The sequence below is a fragment of the Mesoplodon bidens genome (assembly GCF_964165515.1).
Source record: "Mesoplodon bidens genome assembly, chromosome: 15".
NCBI lineage: Eukaryota > Metazoa > Chordata > Mammalia > Artiodactyla > Ziphiidae > Mesoplodon > Mesoplodon bidens.
The window spans coordinates 24,641,229-24,657,135 of record NC_138171.1 but is presented as its reverse complement, the minus strand read 5'-3'; the positions used below and the strand labels follow the sequence as shown (position 1 = coordinate 24,657,135).

General features: G+C 40.4%; 1 protein-coding gene and 1 pseudogene across 4 annotated transcripts in view; one reads left to right on the top strand and one right to left on the bottom strand.

Moving 5' to 3' along the window:
* Nucleotides 1–15,907, bottom strand: part of PIGU (phosphatidylinositol glycan anchor biosynthesis class U) — a 577,582-nt gene that overhangs the window by 547,491 nt on the left and 14,184 nt on the right. For all 3 annotated transcript variants that reach the window (XM_081256796.1, XM_081256797.1, XM_081256798.1), the window contains exons 3-4: nt 4,964–5,023; nt 3,219–3,281 (exon numbers count right to left, since the gene is read on the bottom strand). In XM_081256796.1, the coding sequence (XP_081112922.1) occupies nt 3,219–3,281; nt 4,964–5,023 (123 nt within the window). The remainder of the gene's footprint in view (nt 1–3,218; nt 3,282–4,963; nt 5,024–15,907) is intronic.
* LOC308629032 (ATP synthase subunit d, mitochondrial-like) lies at nt 13,124–13,576 on the top strand (annotated as a pseudogene). The gene has a single exon. The product of its transcript is annotated as an ATP synthase subunit d, mitochondrial-like (transcript).

Sequence of the window (15,907 nt, the reverse complement as noted above, 5' to 3'; positions counted from 1 at the left end):
CAGGATGCATTTGGGTGCAGACACAGCTTCATTACCAGTGATAAAAAGTCTCAAATTCTAGCAAGACTAAAATACTTCCAGACTATATGATATGGGCCCATTCTGACAAACTGGGAAAGATTTGGGGGAAAATGTGCTCATATTCTATCCAAGTCAACAGTAGTATGTTAGTATCATCAAAGTCTGCCATTTAGAATGAGTTAATTTTTGACACAGGGTAAATAAAACTCTTATTCTAACCAAGAAACCTAATGTTCTAGTAGGCTGAATTCTGAGGATGGAGAAGCAAAACTATTCCAAATTTTTATTTGGTGATAAAGTTTTATCTTGGTGATAACAGAGAGCACACCCTGCCTTGGTGTGCTCAAAACCAGGGTATTGACAATAGCTCATTCAGTTTTCTCTCTCCCTCTTTAAATCACACAAAGAAAAAAAAAGAGATCTCTATATGTTTCCATATAAAGTCAGAAATAACTAAGAAATGAATTAAAATTACTGACACACTAAATTAAAAGTATCTCTTCTACTGACACTGAAGCTGACTTTGTTAAGAAACTCACTGAAACCTAGTTTCATTATTTCCCCACAAGCTTCTCCTCTCCTTAAAAATTGTTTTAATTGGAGTATATGACAGCTGATCAGTAAAAAAAAAAAAAAAAAAGGAATGCATATGATGGTAGCATCTCTAATCAACTTTCATTAAAACACATTTCAGAAAACAAAACCCAACACATTTCAGTTTTATGTTTTCTTTGAAAAGATCTGATTGTGTTCTTAGATGAAAGCTACCAAACCTCCCTTAGATATTCACATATATCCCATATATACACGCTATTTTTTTCTCCAGTGTTTTATATTTAAAACTTTCAAACTACAGAAAAGTTGAAAGAATAATTCAATAAAACACGTAGATCCACCAACTGTTAACATCTTGCCACATTTTCTTTATCTCTACACACACACACACACAGAGAGACAAAAGCACACATGGGAACCATTTTTCTTCCAGAACCATTTGAAAGTAAGTTGTAAACATCATGACCCTTCACCCCCTAAATTTTTTTAATAGATTTTTTTTTATAAAACTTTTATTTGTTCTTGACTTAAATCCAGAATATATAAAGAAAACTTAAAACTCACTAATAAAAAGATAATAAGCCGGGGCTTCCCTGGTGGCGCAGTGGTTGAGAGTCCGCCTGCCGATGCAGGGGACACGGGTTCGTGCCCCTGTCCTGGAGGATCCCACATGCCGCGGAGCGGCTGGGCCCGCGAGCCGTGGCCGCGGAGCCTGTGTGTCCGGAGCCTGTGCTCCGCGACGGGAGAGGCCACAGCAGTGAGAGGCCCGCGTACAGCAAAAAAAAAAAAAAAAAAAAAAGATAATAAGCCAATAAAAATGGGAAACAAGTTGATCAGACTCTTTACAAAAGAAAATATATAAATGGCAAATAAACAAATGAAAATATGCTCAACATCATTAGTCACTAGGGAAAAGCAAATGAAAACCACAAGGAGATACCACCGGTGACATGCCCACTAGGATGCTGAAAGTAAAAGTACCAGGCACACTATGATAGGCAGACTAGTGGCCTCCAAAGATGTCCATTCTAATCACTGAAACATGTGAATCAATCCATCTTGTTGTAACAGTCCCCAAATAAGTCTTCAATATTGTTTTTTTACCCAGTAAATGCTTGTCCTTCCTTCCATCTATTTCCTTCTTAGACACATTTTTTGATCATTCTTTTTTTTTTTTTTTTTTTTTTGCGGTACGCGGGCCTCTCACTGTTGTGGCCTCTCCCGTTGCGGAGCACAGGCTCCGGACGCGCAGGCCCAGCGGCCATGGCTCACGGGCCCAGCCGCTCCGCGGCATGTGGGATCTTCCTGGACCAGGGCGCGAATCCACGCCCCCCACATCGGCAGGCGGACTCTCAACCACTGCGCCACCAGGGAAGCCCTGGAAGTTAGTACCTTTGACCAACATCTCCCCATTTCCCCCACCCCCCAGCCCCTGGCAACCATCAAGCTACTCTCTATTCCTATGAGTTTGACTTTTTTAGATTCCACATATAAGTGAGATCATACGGTATTTGTCTTTCTCTGTCTGATTTATTTTACTTAGCAAAATGTCCTCAAGGTTCACCCATGTTGTCACAAATGCTCCATTAGCTTAAGATGTATACTCCCTGGTCTTAGTGATGTTAGTCTCTAATATGCAGTTCTTAATCCCTTAAGTGGGGGAATCAAGGACTCCTTGAGCACTGATAGCAACTATGGACTTTCTTCTTGGAAAAAATGATATATGCACATACACACACAATTTTTCATACCATTTCAAGGGCTTTATAGACCCATTAAGCCTATAAAATGGACCCCAAATTAAGAACCCTCAGTCCAGATATTTTAAAAATCTCTTTGCAGTCTAAAATTCTAGAATTCACCCACTTTATGTTACTGATGACCAGAGCACAGAAAGGCAGACTGCTAATTCCGGTTCTATTACTTGGTAACAGAAGTGAAAATGAACCACAAACAGACAACATCAATGGAATGCAGCCTTCACTCACCCCAGTCTAAATCCTCTCAGTGGCTCCCAGCCAGTCAATGAGGACTGCAGACAATTTTAAAAATAACTACATGGATAGTACACATGGTTAATCTGTTAACTCTCTCAGAACCCAGGAAAATGAGAATGGTCCCACTACACAATTCTCCTTGGCTATTACATATGGTTTTCAATAGGTATTTAATACATGCCAAACTTTCCAATTAAGATTACTCTCTGCAGGGAAATAGAAACTACATTGGGAATCCAGTTTTACCTTGGATGGGCATAAGACAGTGAGTTAAAAGCTGTATTCATTTTCTTTTGGAAAGAAAAACTGGTGAAAAGAATGGAAGATTTTTAAGGGTCTTCATTAATATAACAGTAGTTCAACTCCATTTACTCCAATTTACTCCAAAAAGTCTGAACCTGGATAGGTGAGTGGATATTAAGCCACGAAGATTAAGCTGACCTTTCTATATATATTAGTAAAGCTGTCTTATTGGTTTGGGTTTGGTCATTCCAGGGCTGGCTGAACAAGCCAGAAGCTTCACTCCCACTTCTTAGGATTTTAAGACAGCTGATCTTTAAGTACACGACCTTTGATTTTTTGTGATAACAGAGATCATCAGGCTACAGAATTTCACTGGTTTTGTCCCACCCACTGACTACTCACCACAACTTTATTGAAGTCCTGGATTGCAAAATACAGGGCAATGGCAGTGAGTACATCAGTTATCTGTCAAGAGAAAGAGAAGTAAAAGGAAATGAACCTAATTAGTATAGGAGTAATGGAATGCTGCCAGAGTCTGGAGTTTTGGGATGGTGATGGACTATCCAGTACTGAATTCTTACATTCAGGTAGAACCTCAACCCTCACTTTGACTACAAAGATAAAGCCTCTTCAGGGAGGTCTGACCAGAAAACTCTGAGGACTAGGACCCACTGAGGCTTACATCAGTTTGGTGTCCCACATCTGCTCTGTAATCGCAAGTTATTTAAGTTTTCTATAAAATGAGAATAATACCCACTGCTTTGCAGGCCTGATGCAGGTCAAGTACTTAGCGCACAGTAAGCCCTCAACAAGCCACAGCCATTATAATTATTAATGAAGACCTCAGTGGACCTCCTACTTGACCCAGATTTTCAACTCTAAATTAGGTAAGTGTTTCAAATTTCTACACTCAAAACATAGCCCTGGGGCTTCCCTGGTGGCGCAGTGGTTGAGAGTTTGCCTGCTGATGCAGGGGACGCGGGTTCGTGCCCCGGTCCGGGAGGATCCCACATGCTGCAGAGTGGCTGGGCCTGTGAGCCATGGCCGCTGGGCCTGCGCGTCTGGAGCCTGTGCTCCGCAACGGGAGAGGCCGCAACAGTGAGAGGCCCGCGTACTGCAAAAAAAAAACACACACAAAAAACCATAGCCCTGTTTTCTCAATTTTGAAGGCTCTTGCCCTTAAAGTCTCATCTGGCCTATGTCCTCTGCACAGAATGTCTTGGCAGAATGCTTAGGAAATTCAGGATGCCCTCTATACTGGCACCCCAATTAAAGCCAATCATAGAATCCTGAAGCTAGAAATTCAAGACTACATAGTCCAGAAATCAAATTTTAAAAGTATAAGGAATTGGAACTGGTCAGATGCCAGAGACTACTCCTCACACATCCATAAAACTATCACAGTTCCATGAATTCACATTTAAGATAGCTTTTTGCTTTTATGTTTTGAGAAACTCCTGAGCTCCTAATATAGCTTTTTTTCCCTTAAAAACAAGAAGATAAAAGACTCTAAAATTAGGGCTTCCCTGGTGGCACATTTGTTAAGAATCCGCCTGCCAATGCAGGGGACACGGGTTCGATCCCTGGTCCGGGAAGATCCCAAATGCTGCGGAGCAACTAAGCCTGTGCGCCACAACTACTGAGCCTGCGCTCTACAGCCTGCGAGCCGCAATTACTGAGCCCGCATGCTGCAACTACTGAAGCCCTTGCACCCTAGAGCCCGTGCTCCACAACAAGAGAAGCCACCACAGTGAGAAGCCTGCGCACCTCAACGAAGAGTAGCTCCCCCTCACTGCAACCAGAGAAAAGCCCACATGCAGCAATGAAGACCCAACGAAGCCAAAAATAAAATAAATTTATTTAAAAAGACTCTAAAGGGCTTCCATGGTGGCGCAGTGGTTGAGAGTCCGCCTGCCGATGCAGGGGATGCAGGTTCGGGCCCCGGTCCGGGAGGATCCCACATGCCGCGGAGCGGCTGGGCCTGTGAGCCATGGCTGCTGAGCCTGCGCGTCTAGGGCCTGTGCTCCACAGCGGGAGAGGCCACAGCAGTGAGAGGCCTGTGTACCGCCAAAAAAAAAAAAAAAAAAAAAAAAAGACTCTAAAATTAAAAATACATACGTATTGATTTTATGTGGAAGGTTACTTACCATAAATACCAATTCAGCATAGTCAATCAGGAAATGAAAGAGGTATATTATTAATGGAGTCTGCAGGAGGAAAACAAATACATTAAGTTAAAAGTTAATGTTTAGGGAGGGTGGGAGGGAGGGAGACGCAAGAGGGAAGGGATGTGGGAACAGATGTATATGTATGCCTGATTCACTTTGTTATAAAGCAGAAACTAATAAAAAAAAAAGTTAATGTTATCAGCTTCCAGAGTAGGGGGTAGGGAGGAGGCTATTCTGTCAATAAAAATCTCTTTCTTTCCTAGAATATTGTTCTATGCTAGTTTTCCAGCGTACATATGAGGGAGAATTATTTAGCATCACTTGAATCACTTTGTGCCACTGGGACTATCTGCTGAATTGAGTAAAGAGAATAAACAAAATCTAATATGTGTTAAATACCTGGTGAAGAGCTGTTTACACAGTAAAGGTATGAGGTGAATTTTACTTTTAAGACATATGTAATAGGCATGGGAAACTCCATAATGGACCAGGATTGCTGAACTCATAAAATAAAATGCACAATATTTTCCCTTCTTCTGTTCTCTGAGATGTTTTATATGATTAGTGTTACTTCCTCCTCAAACAGCTGGGAAAATTAACTCACCAGGAAGCCATCTCAACCTCGGTTTTCTTTGAGAAAAGATTTTAAATTACAGATTCAATTTCTTTCACAGATAAAACACTATCTGGATTTGCTATTTTTTTCTTAGCCAGTTTAGGTAACTTGTGGTTTTCTAGGAATTTGTTCATTTCACAAAAATTTACAATTTTTTTGGCATAAAATTGTTCATAATATATATATATATATATATTTTTTGTGTGTGTGTGTGTGGTACGCGGGCCTCTCACTGTTGTGGCCTCTCCCGTTGCGGAGCACAGGTTCCAGACACGCAGGTCCAGCGGCCATGGCGCACGGGCCCAGCCGCTCCACGGCATGTGGGATCCTCCTGGACCGGGGCACGAATCTGTGTCCCCTGCATCGGCAGGCGGACTCTCAACCACTGCGCCACCAGGGAAGCCCCTGTTTATAATATGTTATTTGTTAGTGTCTACAGGAACTATAGTGATGTTCCCTTTTTCATTCCCAATATTGGTAATGTGCATCTTCTTTTTTTTAATCTTGACAAATTTTGCCAGAGATTTCTTAATTTTATTAGTCTTTCAAAGTACCAACTTTGGGCTTTAATGATTATTATACTTCTTTAATTTCTAAACTTTACAATACACAATTCTTCAAACTCTTCTGGGGATAATTACTTTATCTTTTTCTGATGACACCTAGATCACTGATTTTTAGACTTTTAAAAAAAATTTATTTGTTTATTTATTTATTTTGGCTGTGTTAGGTCTTTGTTGCTGTGCGCAGGCTTTCTCCAGTTGTGGCAAGCGGGGGCTACTCTTCGTTGAGGTGCACGGGCTTCTCAGTGCGGTGGCTTCTCTTGTTGCAGAGCACGGGCTCTACTAGGGTATGCGGGCTTCAGTAGTTGCAGCACGAGGGCTCAGTAATTGCGGCTTGCGGGGTCTAGAGCACAGGCTCAGTAGTTGTGGCTCGTGGGCTCTAGAGCACGGGCTCAGTAGTTGTGGTGCACGGGCTTAGTTGCTCTGCAGCATGTGCGATCTTCCTGGGCCAGGGATCGAACCCGTGTCCCTTGCATTGGCAGGTGGATTCTTAACCAATGCGCCACCAGGGAAGTCTTAGTCTTCTTTCCTAAAACAGTTGACCCTCGAACAACGTGGGAGTGCTAACCCTCACACAGTTAAAAATCTGAGTACAGGGCTTCCCTGGTGGCGCAGTGGTTGAGAGTCCACCTGCCGATGCAGGGGACATGGGTTTGTGCCCAAGTCCGGGAAGATCCCACATGCCGCGGAGCAGCTAGGCCCATGAGCCATGGTCACTGAGCCTGCACATCCGGAGCCTGTGCTCCGCAACGGGAGAGGCCACAATAGTGAGAGGCCCGCATACCACACACAAAAAAAAAATCAGAGTACAACTTTACAGTTGGTCCTCCATATCCATGGTTCTGCATCCTCAAATTCAACCAACCTCAGATTGTACAGTACTGCAGTATGTACTTATTGGAAAAAATCTGCATATAAGTGGACCTACCTGTGCAGTTCAAACCTGTGTTGTTCAAGGGCCAACTGTATATTCATTCAAAGAAATAAATTTTCCTCTGAGTATGGCTTTAGCTGCATCATACAAATTTTGATATGTTGTTTTATCAACATCATTCAGTTCAAAATACTCTAATTTCCCCTGAGAGTTCTTCTTTAAATGAGACTATAGTGTAATTTCAAATTATTTTTGTTTTCTTTTTATATTTTTGTAATGTATTTATTATTGTGGTCACAGAAAATACTCTGTATTATTTCAATCATTTAAAATGTGTTGTGGGGACTTCCCTGGCAGTCCAGTGGTTAAGACTCCAAGCTTCCACTGCAAGGGGCATGGGTTCAACCCCTGGTTGGGGAACTAAGATCCAGCATGTCACGCGGCACCGCCAAAAAAAAAAATGTGTTGTGACTTGCTTTATGGTCCATAATATGGTCAGTTTTGATAAGCGCTCCACAAACACTTGAAAAGAATGTGCATACTAACATTTAAGGGTGTAATATTCTATGTATGACATCTAGGTTGTTTGTTAAGGATTTATTCAACTCTGCTATGTCCTTATTGATTTTTTTGGTCTGTTTGTTATATCCGTGACTGAGGTAGATAGTTAAAAATCTCCCTCTTTGGGCTTCCCTGGTGGCGCAGTGGTTGAGAGTCCGCCTGCCGATGCAGGGGACACGGGTTCGTGCCCTGGTCCGGGAAGATCTCACATGCCGTGGAGCGGCTGGGCCCGTGAGCCATGGCCGCTGAGCCTGCGCGTCTGGAGCCTGTGCTCCGCAACGGGAGAGGCCACAACAGTGAGAGGTCCGCGTAACCCCCCCACCAAAAAAAAAAAAAAAATCTCCCTCTTTGACTGTGGATTTGTCTATTTCTCCTTTTAGTCCTGTCACTTTTGCTTTATATATTTTGAAGCTATGTAGTAAGATGAATTTATGTGTAGAATTACTGTATCTTCTGGGTGTTGATCTTTTTATCATTATAAAATAATCCTCTTTACCTCTAGCAATGTTTCTTGCCTTAAAGTGTTCTTTATCTAATATTAGTAGAGCTACATCAGCTGTTTTGGGGTAATGTTTGCATGATATGTCTTCTCCTATATTTTTACTTTCTACTTTTTCATGTGTCTTAATATATTTAAAATGTGTTTCTTAAAAGCAGTATATAATTATTTTTTAACCCAATCTGATAATCATTATCTTTTAGCTGGATTTTAGTCTATTTACATGTAATACAATTACTGATATATGTGTGTTTAAGTTTACTGTCTTACTGTTTCATTTTCCATCTGTCCCATTTTCTCTATGCTTTTTTCTCTCTTTTCTTGCTTGCTTCACTATTTTTTATTATTCCATTTTCCCCTCTATTAGTTTGTTGGTTATACATTTAGCTAATATTCTTTGAGTGGTTAACTTATAGATTATGACATATGTCTTTGAGTTTAATTAAAGTATAATATAAATGATTACTTTTACCACTTCCTAAACAATAAAGGGACCTCTGAACACTTTAAACTCCATATAGCTACTCTCAGCCTTTCCTGTTATTGTTGTTATAGCTTTAAATCTACATATATTTTAAACCCAAAATACATTATTATTATTGTTTTATCAGTCAATACTTATTTAGATTTACCCATATATTTACCTTTTCCATTGTTATTTATTCCTTCCTATATTCCAGGATCATAATGCTTCTGCCTTTTTGTATTTTTTTAAATGTGAGTCTGCTGGCAATAAATGCTATCAATTTTTATCTGCTTGGAAACCTGTTTATTTTGCCTTTATTTCCAGAGATATTTTACTTAGTATAGAATTCTATGTCAGTAGATATTTTCTTTCAGTACTGTAAAGATACCTTTTTATTGTCTTCTGGATGCCTTCATTTCTGTTGAAGAGTTAGTTTCCATCTTGTTTCTCTTTAAAGATAATTGTCCCTCTTTGGCTGCTTTTAACCATTTTGGTTTTGAGCAGTTTTATTACGATGTGTGTTTTCTTTGAATTTATCCTGCTTGGGCTTACAGAGTTTCTTGAATTGAAATCTTTCATAAGTTTAAAAAATTTTCAGCCACTAATCTCTTCAAATATTGTTTCTTCCTCACTCTGTCCCTCCTCCCATTCTGAAACTCTATTTGTATGTATGATAAACCTTTTTACTGTATCTCACAGATCGCTTTTTTTTTCCTCTGTTTTCTATCCTTTTCTCTCCAAGCTTCAGTATGGTTACTTTCTATCTTCCAGATCACTAATCTTCTCTTCAGCTTTGTGTAATCTGCTGTTAACCTTGGCTTCTGCATTCTTAATTTGTTATTATGTTTTCTAGTTCTAGAATTCCCCTTTGATCATTTTTACATATTCCAGTTCCCTGGTGTAATTCACTATCTTGTCACTTATTTTTTGAACATATCAATGACAGGTCACAGTCATTTTAAAGTCCAAGTTTGACAACTCCAATATCTGGATCACCTGTGAGTCTGTTTTTGGTGCCTATTTTTTTCTATCTTTTATTATGCTTGGTAACTTTTAATTGAATGACAGACACTGTGCAAAAGAAATTGTAGAGGTTCTGGATTTTCTTCCAGTAAGGGTTTCTTTAAGCTTCTGGCAAGTATTGATAATTAGAATTGTATCACCTTTATCTAATTATGGGTTAAACTAATTAGAAGCTGGCTTCAGTCTTTGTAAGACTAGTCTATACATGGTCTACCCTCATTCTCTGAGTGTAGTCCTTTAGAGGACCCAACTAGAAGCCAAGTCCTTTGCCAGAGCCCTACCACCTTGGTTGGAAGTGCACTTGAATTTGTATTTCCCCAGCACCATTAGACTGCCAAGAGCTCTGCTTAGATCTGTAGCCTCTTACCATCCAATTTCTGTTCTCTTTCTCTACTCCCTCAGCCTGTGCCACTTACAAACTGGTAAATACATCAAGGAGAAAGCAGCTCAGACTGTCGATGTCACTTTTTGCAATTTCCACTCTGGGATCTCAGCCCCCCAAGTCCTGGTTATCTTGCTACTTTCCAATGCCATCAAACAGATGTTTTTTGTATTCCTCCTGCTTTTCTAGTTGTTCTAGGCAGGATAGTTGGTCTGCTATTACAAGCCAGTTCACCAATCCACCACACCAGAAGGAAAGTACATGACTTGGTTTTAGTGAGCCCATGCTGGTGACTCAGAAGCACCTCTTCCCAACTCCCAACCACATGTAAAAATGTTACTTATGATACTGTAAAGGTTATTGACAGGTTTTTTCGTGAGATCATGCTAGTGTGGTAGAAAGAACAAGGCTTTGGGGTCAGACTCAGGTTTAAAACCAGGTTCCACTTATGTACCTCTGGGCAAGTTGTCTTCCCCTCTGAGCCTTAGTTTCCTCAGCTATAAAATAAGTATAGTGACCTATTTCACAGGGTTCTTGGGAGAATTAAGTGGTAATATTCACAAAATACTTAGCATAGTGCTTAGCATACAGTAAAACTCAATATGTTAGCTACCTGAGATCAACTTTTTACCTCTTTTTGAAAATAGGGAAATCAGCTTTGCCTTTCAAAGTTCTAAAAGAATTAAACTTTTACAGCTATCTACTAATGGATTCTTTTTTGCATTTATCTTTGTTTGTAAGAGGTAGCAACTTGATATTTATATTACCAATAGCCTGCTTTCAAAGTGTCTTGATGCTTCAGATAGTTTAGAATGGCACTAAATAGGTCTCAGAAATAACAGAACAAACTGTTCTCAAAAAGTCTATCAGCAATTGGGCTCATTTCCGTAATGAACTAACATGTACACAGTAGTTTAATTGCATAGCATACTATTATAGAGAAGCATGCACTGAATATAATTTGTCTTTACGCTACATCTCTATTTAGGTGACTACGCCCAGTCAGGGTAGGGTATATATGGATAAACTCACAATTTTACTAGCAGTACTTGACTAAACACAGAAAACAGAAACGTCTGTTGAAGGCAGTCATAAAATCTAACCTGTGCTTGCTAAATTACTTTTTTCTCTCCTGTGCAGATTTTTCTTCTCCACTTTCACATATTCTTACCTTTCCTTAAGAAATAGATAATAAAATCTGCTAAAGATTAAGAAAGAAACAATACAAAGCAGCGATGAACTTTCTCTCCAAAAGTATGCTTTTCATTTGGCTTGATATAATTTTATTTCTTTATAGTGTTTTATTACTTAGAAAAACTACATTAAAATATAGGTAGCTCTTGATTTATGAATGCCCAGCTTACAAGCAAATTAACCCATATTCAGGAATGAGGAGCAAGGGACTCTGAGTTTGAAGTCATCCTCACTATGCTCAGGGGAAGCAACTGTTCTTGCCCCTTAATTCAGAGTTTTACAGGTTAACAGTCCTAATGGGGTTATCTTAAACAGGTATAGAGAGTTAACATGCTTCTAGTAGCTAGAAATTCCTACCTCCGGCCTTTATCCCCCTTAACACACGTATGCACGCATGCACGCACGTGATGAGGAGTAAGAATGTATTCTAGGCTCCCTCACTGTATCCAAGAAAACATTTTCCCAGAGAAAAAACATTTTAAATGATGGTTAAGTGGCTAGATATAGTTCTTCCATTGATTCATTTGACATATTCTTTCTGAAAGGATTATTTCACATTTTCCCCTCTCCTCAACCTCCAACTTCTCTCTCCAGTTCTCACTTGTAGCTGACAATCTCATTTCTTATGTCACTGAGAAAAGAGAAGCAATTAAATGAGAACCACCTTATTTTCCCACTACCCAGTTGACCAACTTCCTCTATCTATATCTATATTCTCTGCATTTCTCTTATTAACAATGGATGAACTTCCTTTCTTCCTATCTAAAACCAAACCCTCCTTGGGCTTCCCTGTGGCGCAGTGGTTAAGAATCCACCTGCCAATGCAGGGAACACAGGTTCGAGCCCTGGTCTGGGAAGATTCCACGTGCTGCGAGCAACTAAGCCCGTGTGCCACAACTACTGAGCCTGCGCTCTAGAACCCACAAGCCACAGCTATTGAAGCCTGTGCACCTAAAGCCTGTGCTCCACAACGAAGAGTAGCCCCCACTCGCCACAACTATAGAAAGCCCACACACAGCAACGAAGACCCAACACAGCCAAAAATAAAATAAATTTATAATAAATAAATAAATAAAACCAAATTCCACCCGTGAACTGGTGATCCTATTCCTTCTGGCCTCCTCAAAGACATTGCTCATTCAATCCTCTTTCTTACATCATCAACTTCTTTATCCACAGAATTATTCCGTCAGCATTCAAATATGCAGATCCTCATATTTCAAAAATCTTCACTAGCCATCTCCGCCCATCTACCATACCATTTCTCTGCCCTCCTTTAGAGTAAAACTCCTCAAAAAGGTTGTCTATACTCTGTCTTTCCACATCTTTCCCTCAATGTACTTCGATCAGTCTCTTGTCCCTATACTCCACTGAAATTACTGTTGCCAAAGTCTCCAAAGTCTCAATTTTGGCAAATTAATCATCAATCTTCAATCTAAATTTTCTCAACCTTGAAATAGCATTTGACATAGTTTTTACTCCCTCCTTAAGCAATTACATGGTCATCTAGCGTCCATGAACATTCCCTTGATTTTCCTCCTTTTCAGCTATATTTGCTAGTTCCTCTTCCCCATCCCAACCTTGATGTATTAGAGTGCTCTAGGTCCTGGAATTATTTATGTTAATTCACTCCCTAGGTATCTTAGTTATCTATTTCTGTGTAACAAACTGTCCAAAAACTGAATAGCTTAAAACAACATACATTTATTATCTCACACAGTGCCTGAGAGTCAGGAATCCAGGAGTGGCTTAACTGGATAGTTCTGGCACAGAGTCTCTCGTGAGATTGCAGCCAAGCTGTCGACTGAGGTTGCAATATCTAAAAGAGCTTAAATATCTGCTTCCAAGCTTACTCATTTGACTGTTGGCAGCAATATTCAGTTCATCACAAAGGCTTCCTTAAGGTTGGTCATGACATGGCTTCCCCCAGAGCAAGTGATCCAAGAGGGAGAAAGTCTACAATGGAAGCTGCTAACTGGGTAGCTTTTGGGGAGATCATACCCCAAGACCAAAGGCCACTGCTAATTCCCTGAAACCCTGCAATGAGACCCTCATCTCCAGGTTGGCTACTCTACCTGAGAATCTACTTGCTATGACTAGGCTTACTACAAGGCCAATGTGGTGAAGCCTGGCTTGGCAGATGACTTTGAAAAGAAGTTTAATGCCCTGAAGATTCTCATGCCACAGCATAAATATACTGTCCAGGTGGATGCTGAAGAAAAAGAGGCAAATGCTGTGCTGAGTTTTTGTCTCTCTCAAAGGCCAGGATTAAGGAATATGAGAAAGCTGGTGAAATACACAATTCCATTTGATCAGTAACCATTAAGGCCTTGAATGAAGTCCTCCTAGAAACCAAATTAGACAAGAAGTATCCCAACTGGCCTCACCAGCCAACTGAGAATTTATCAATTTGAATATGGGAGAAAGCTGTGGCCCTCATATTACAAACTCTGGACATTAAAAACAGTTATATTAAAAGATAGAAAAAGGGGAGGGGTGAAGGAGGAGAGAAATAGGTGAGGGAGATTAAGAGGCACAAACTTTCAGTTGAAAATTAAAATGAGGGAATTCCCTGGTGGTGCAGTGGTTAAGAATCCGCCTGCCAATGCAGGGGACACGGATTCGATCGCTGGTCCAGGAAGATCCCACATACCACAGAGCAACTAAGCCCGAGTGCCACAACTACTAAGCCTGCACTCTAGGGCCCGCGAGCCACAACTACTGAGCCCACATGCCACAATTACTGAAGCCCGTGTTCCACAACAAGAGAAGCCACCAAAATGAGAAGCCCGCACACCGCAACTAACAGTAGCCCCCACTCGATGCAACTAGAGAAAACCCATGTGCAGCAACGAAGACCCAATGCAACCAAAAAAAATTAATAAATTTGAAAAAAAAAATCCATGATTCTATTAAAAAAAGGACATTAAATGAGTCACAGGTATGAAATGTACAGTGTGGGGAATATAACCAGTAATTACATAATATCTTTGTAGGGTGACAAATGACAACTAGACTTATCATGGTGATCATTTAAAAATGTATAGGGGGCTTCCCTGGTGGCGCAGTGGTTGAGAGTCCGCCTGCCGATGCAGGGGACACGGGTTCGTGCCCCAGTCCGGGAAGATCCCACATGCGCGTCCGGAGCCTGTGCTTCGCAACGGGAGAGACCACAACAATGAGAGGCCCACATACCGCAAAAAAAAAAAAAAAAAAAAAAAAAAAAATGTATAGGGACCTCCCTGGTGGTCCAGTGGTAAAGAATCCACCTTCCATCCACTAAGATCAGGAACAAAACAAGGTTGCCCACTCTCACCACTATTATTCAACATTGTTTTGGAAGTTTTAGCCACAGCAATCAGAGAAGAAAAAGAAATAAAAGGAATCCAAATTGGAGAAGAAGTAAAGCTGTCACTGTTTGCAGATGACATGATACTATACATAGAGAATCCTAAAGATGCTACCAGAAAACTACTAGAGCTAATCAATGAATCTGGCAAAGTTGCAGGATACAAAATTAATGCACAGAAATCTCTTGCATTCCTATACACTAACAATGAAAAATCTGAAAGTGAAATTAAGGAAACACTCTCATTTACCATTGCAACAAAAAGAATAAAATACCTAGGAATAAACCTACCTAAGGAGACAAAAGACCTGTATGCAGAAAGTTATAAGACACTGATGAAAGAAATTAAAGATGATACAAATAGATAGAGAGATATACCATGTTCTTGGATTGAAGAATCAACATTGTGGAAATGACTCTACTACCCAAAGCAATCTACAGATTCAATGCAATCCCTATCAAACTACCAATGGCATTTTTCACAGAACTAGAACAAAACATTTCACAATTTGTATGGAAACACAAAAGACCCCGAAAAGGCAAAGCAATCTTGAGAAGGAAAAACGGAGCTGGAGGAATCAGGCTCCCTGGCTTCAGACTATACTACAAAGCTACAGTAATCGTGCTTCCCTGGTGGCGCAGTGGTTGAGAGTCCGCCTGCTGATGCAGGGGACACGGGTTCATGCCCCAGTCTGGGAAGATCCCACATGCCGCGGAGCGGCTGGGCCCGTGAGCCATGGCCGCTGAGCCTGCGCGTCCGGAGCCTGTGCTCCGCAATGGGAGAGGCCACAACAGTGAGAGGCCCGCATACCGCAAAAAAAAAAAGAAAAAAAAAAAAAAGCTACAGTAATCAAGACAGTATGGTACTGGCACAAAAACAGAAATATAGATCAATGGAACAGGATAGAAAGCCCAGAGATAAACCCATGCACCTATGGTTAACTAATCTATGACAAAGGAGGCAAGGATATACAATGGAGAAAAGACAGTCTCTTCAATAAGTGATGCTGGGAAAACTGGACAGCTACATGTAAAAGAATGAAATTAGAACACTCCCTAACACCATACACAAAAATAAACTCAAAATGGATTAAAGACCTAAATGTAAGGCCAGACACTATCAAACTCTTAGAGGAAAACATAGGCAGAACACTCTATGACATAAATCACAGTAAGATCCTTTTTGACCCACCTCACAGAGAAATGGAAATAAAAACAAAAGGGACCTAATGAAAATTAAAAGCTTTTGCACAGCAAAGGAAACCATAAACAAGATGAAAAGACAACCCTCAGAATGGGAAAAAATATTTGCAAATGAAGCAACTAATAAAGGATTGATCTCCAAAATTTACAAGCAGCTCATGCAGCTCAATATCAAAAAAACAAACAACCCAAT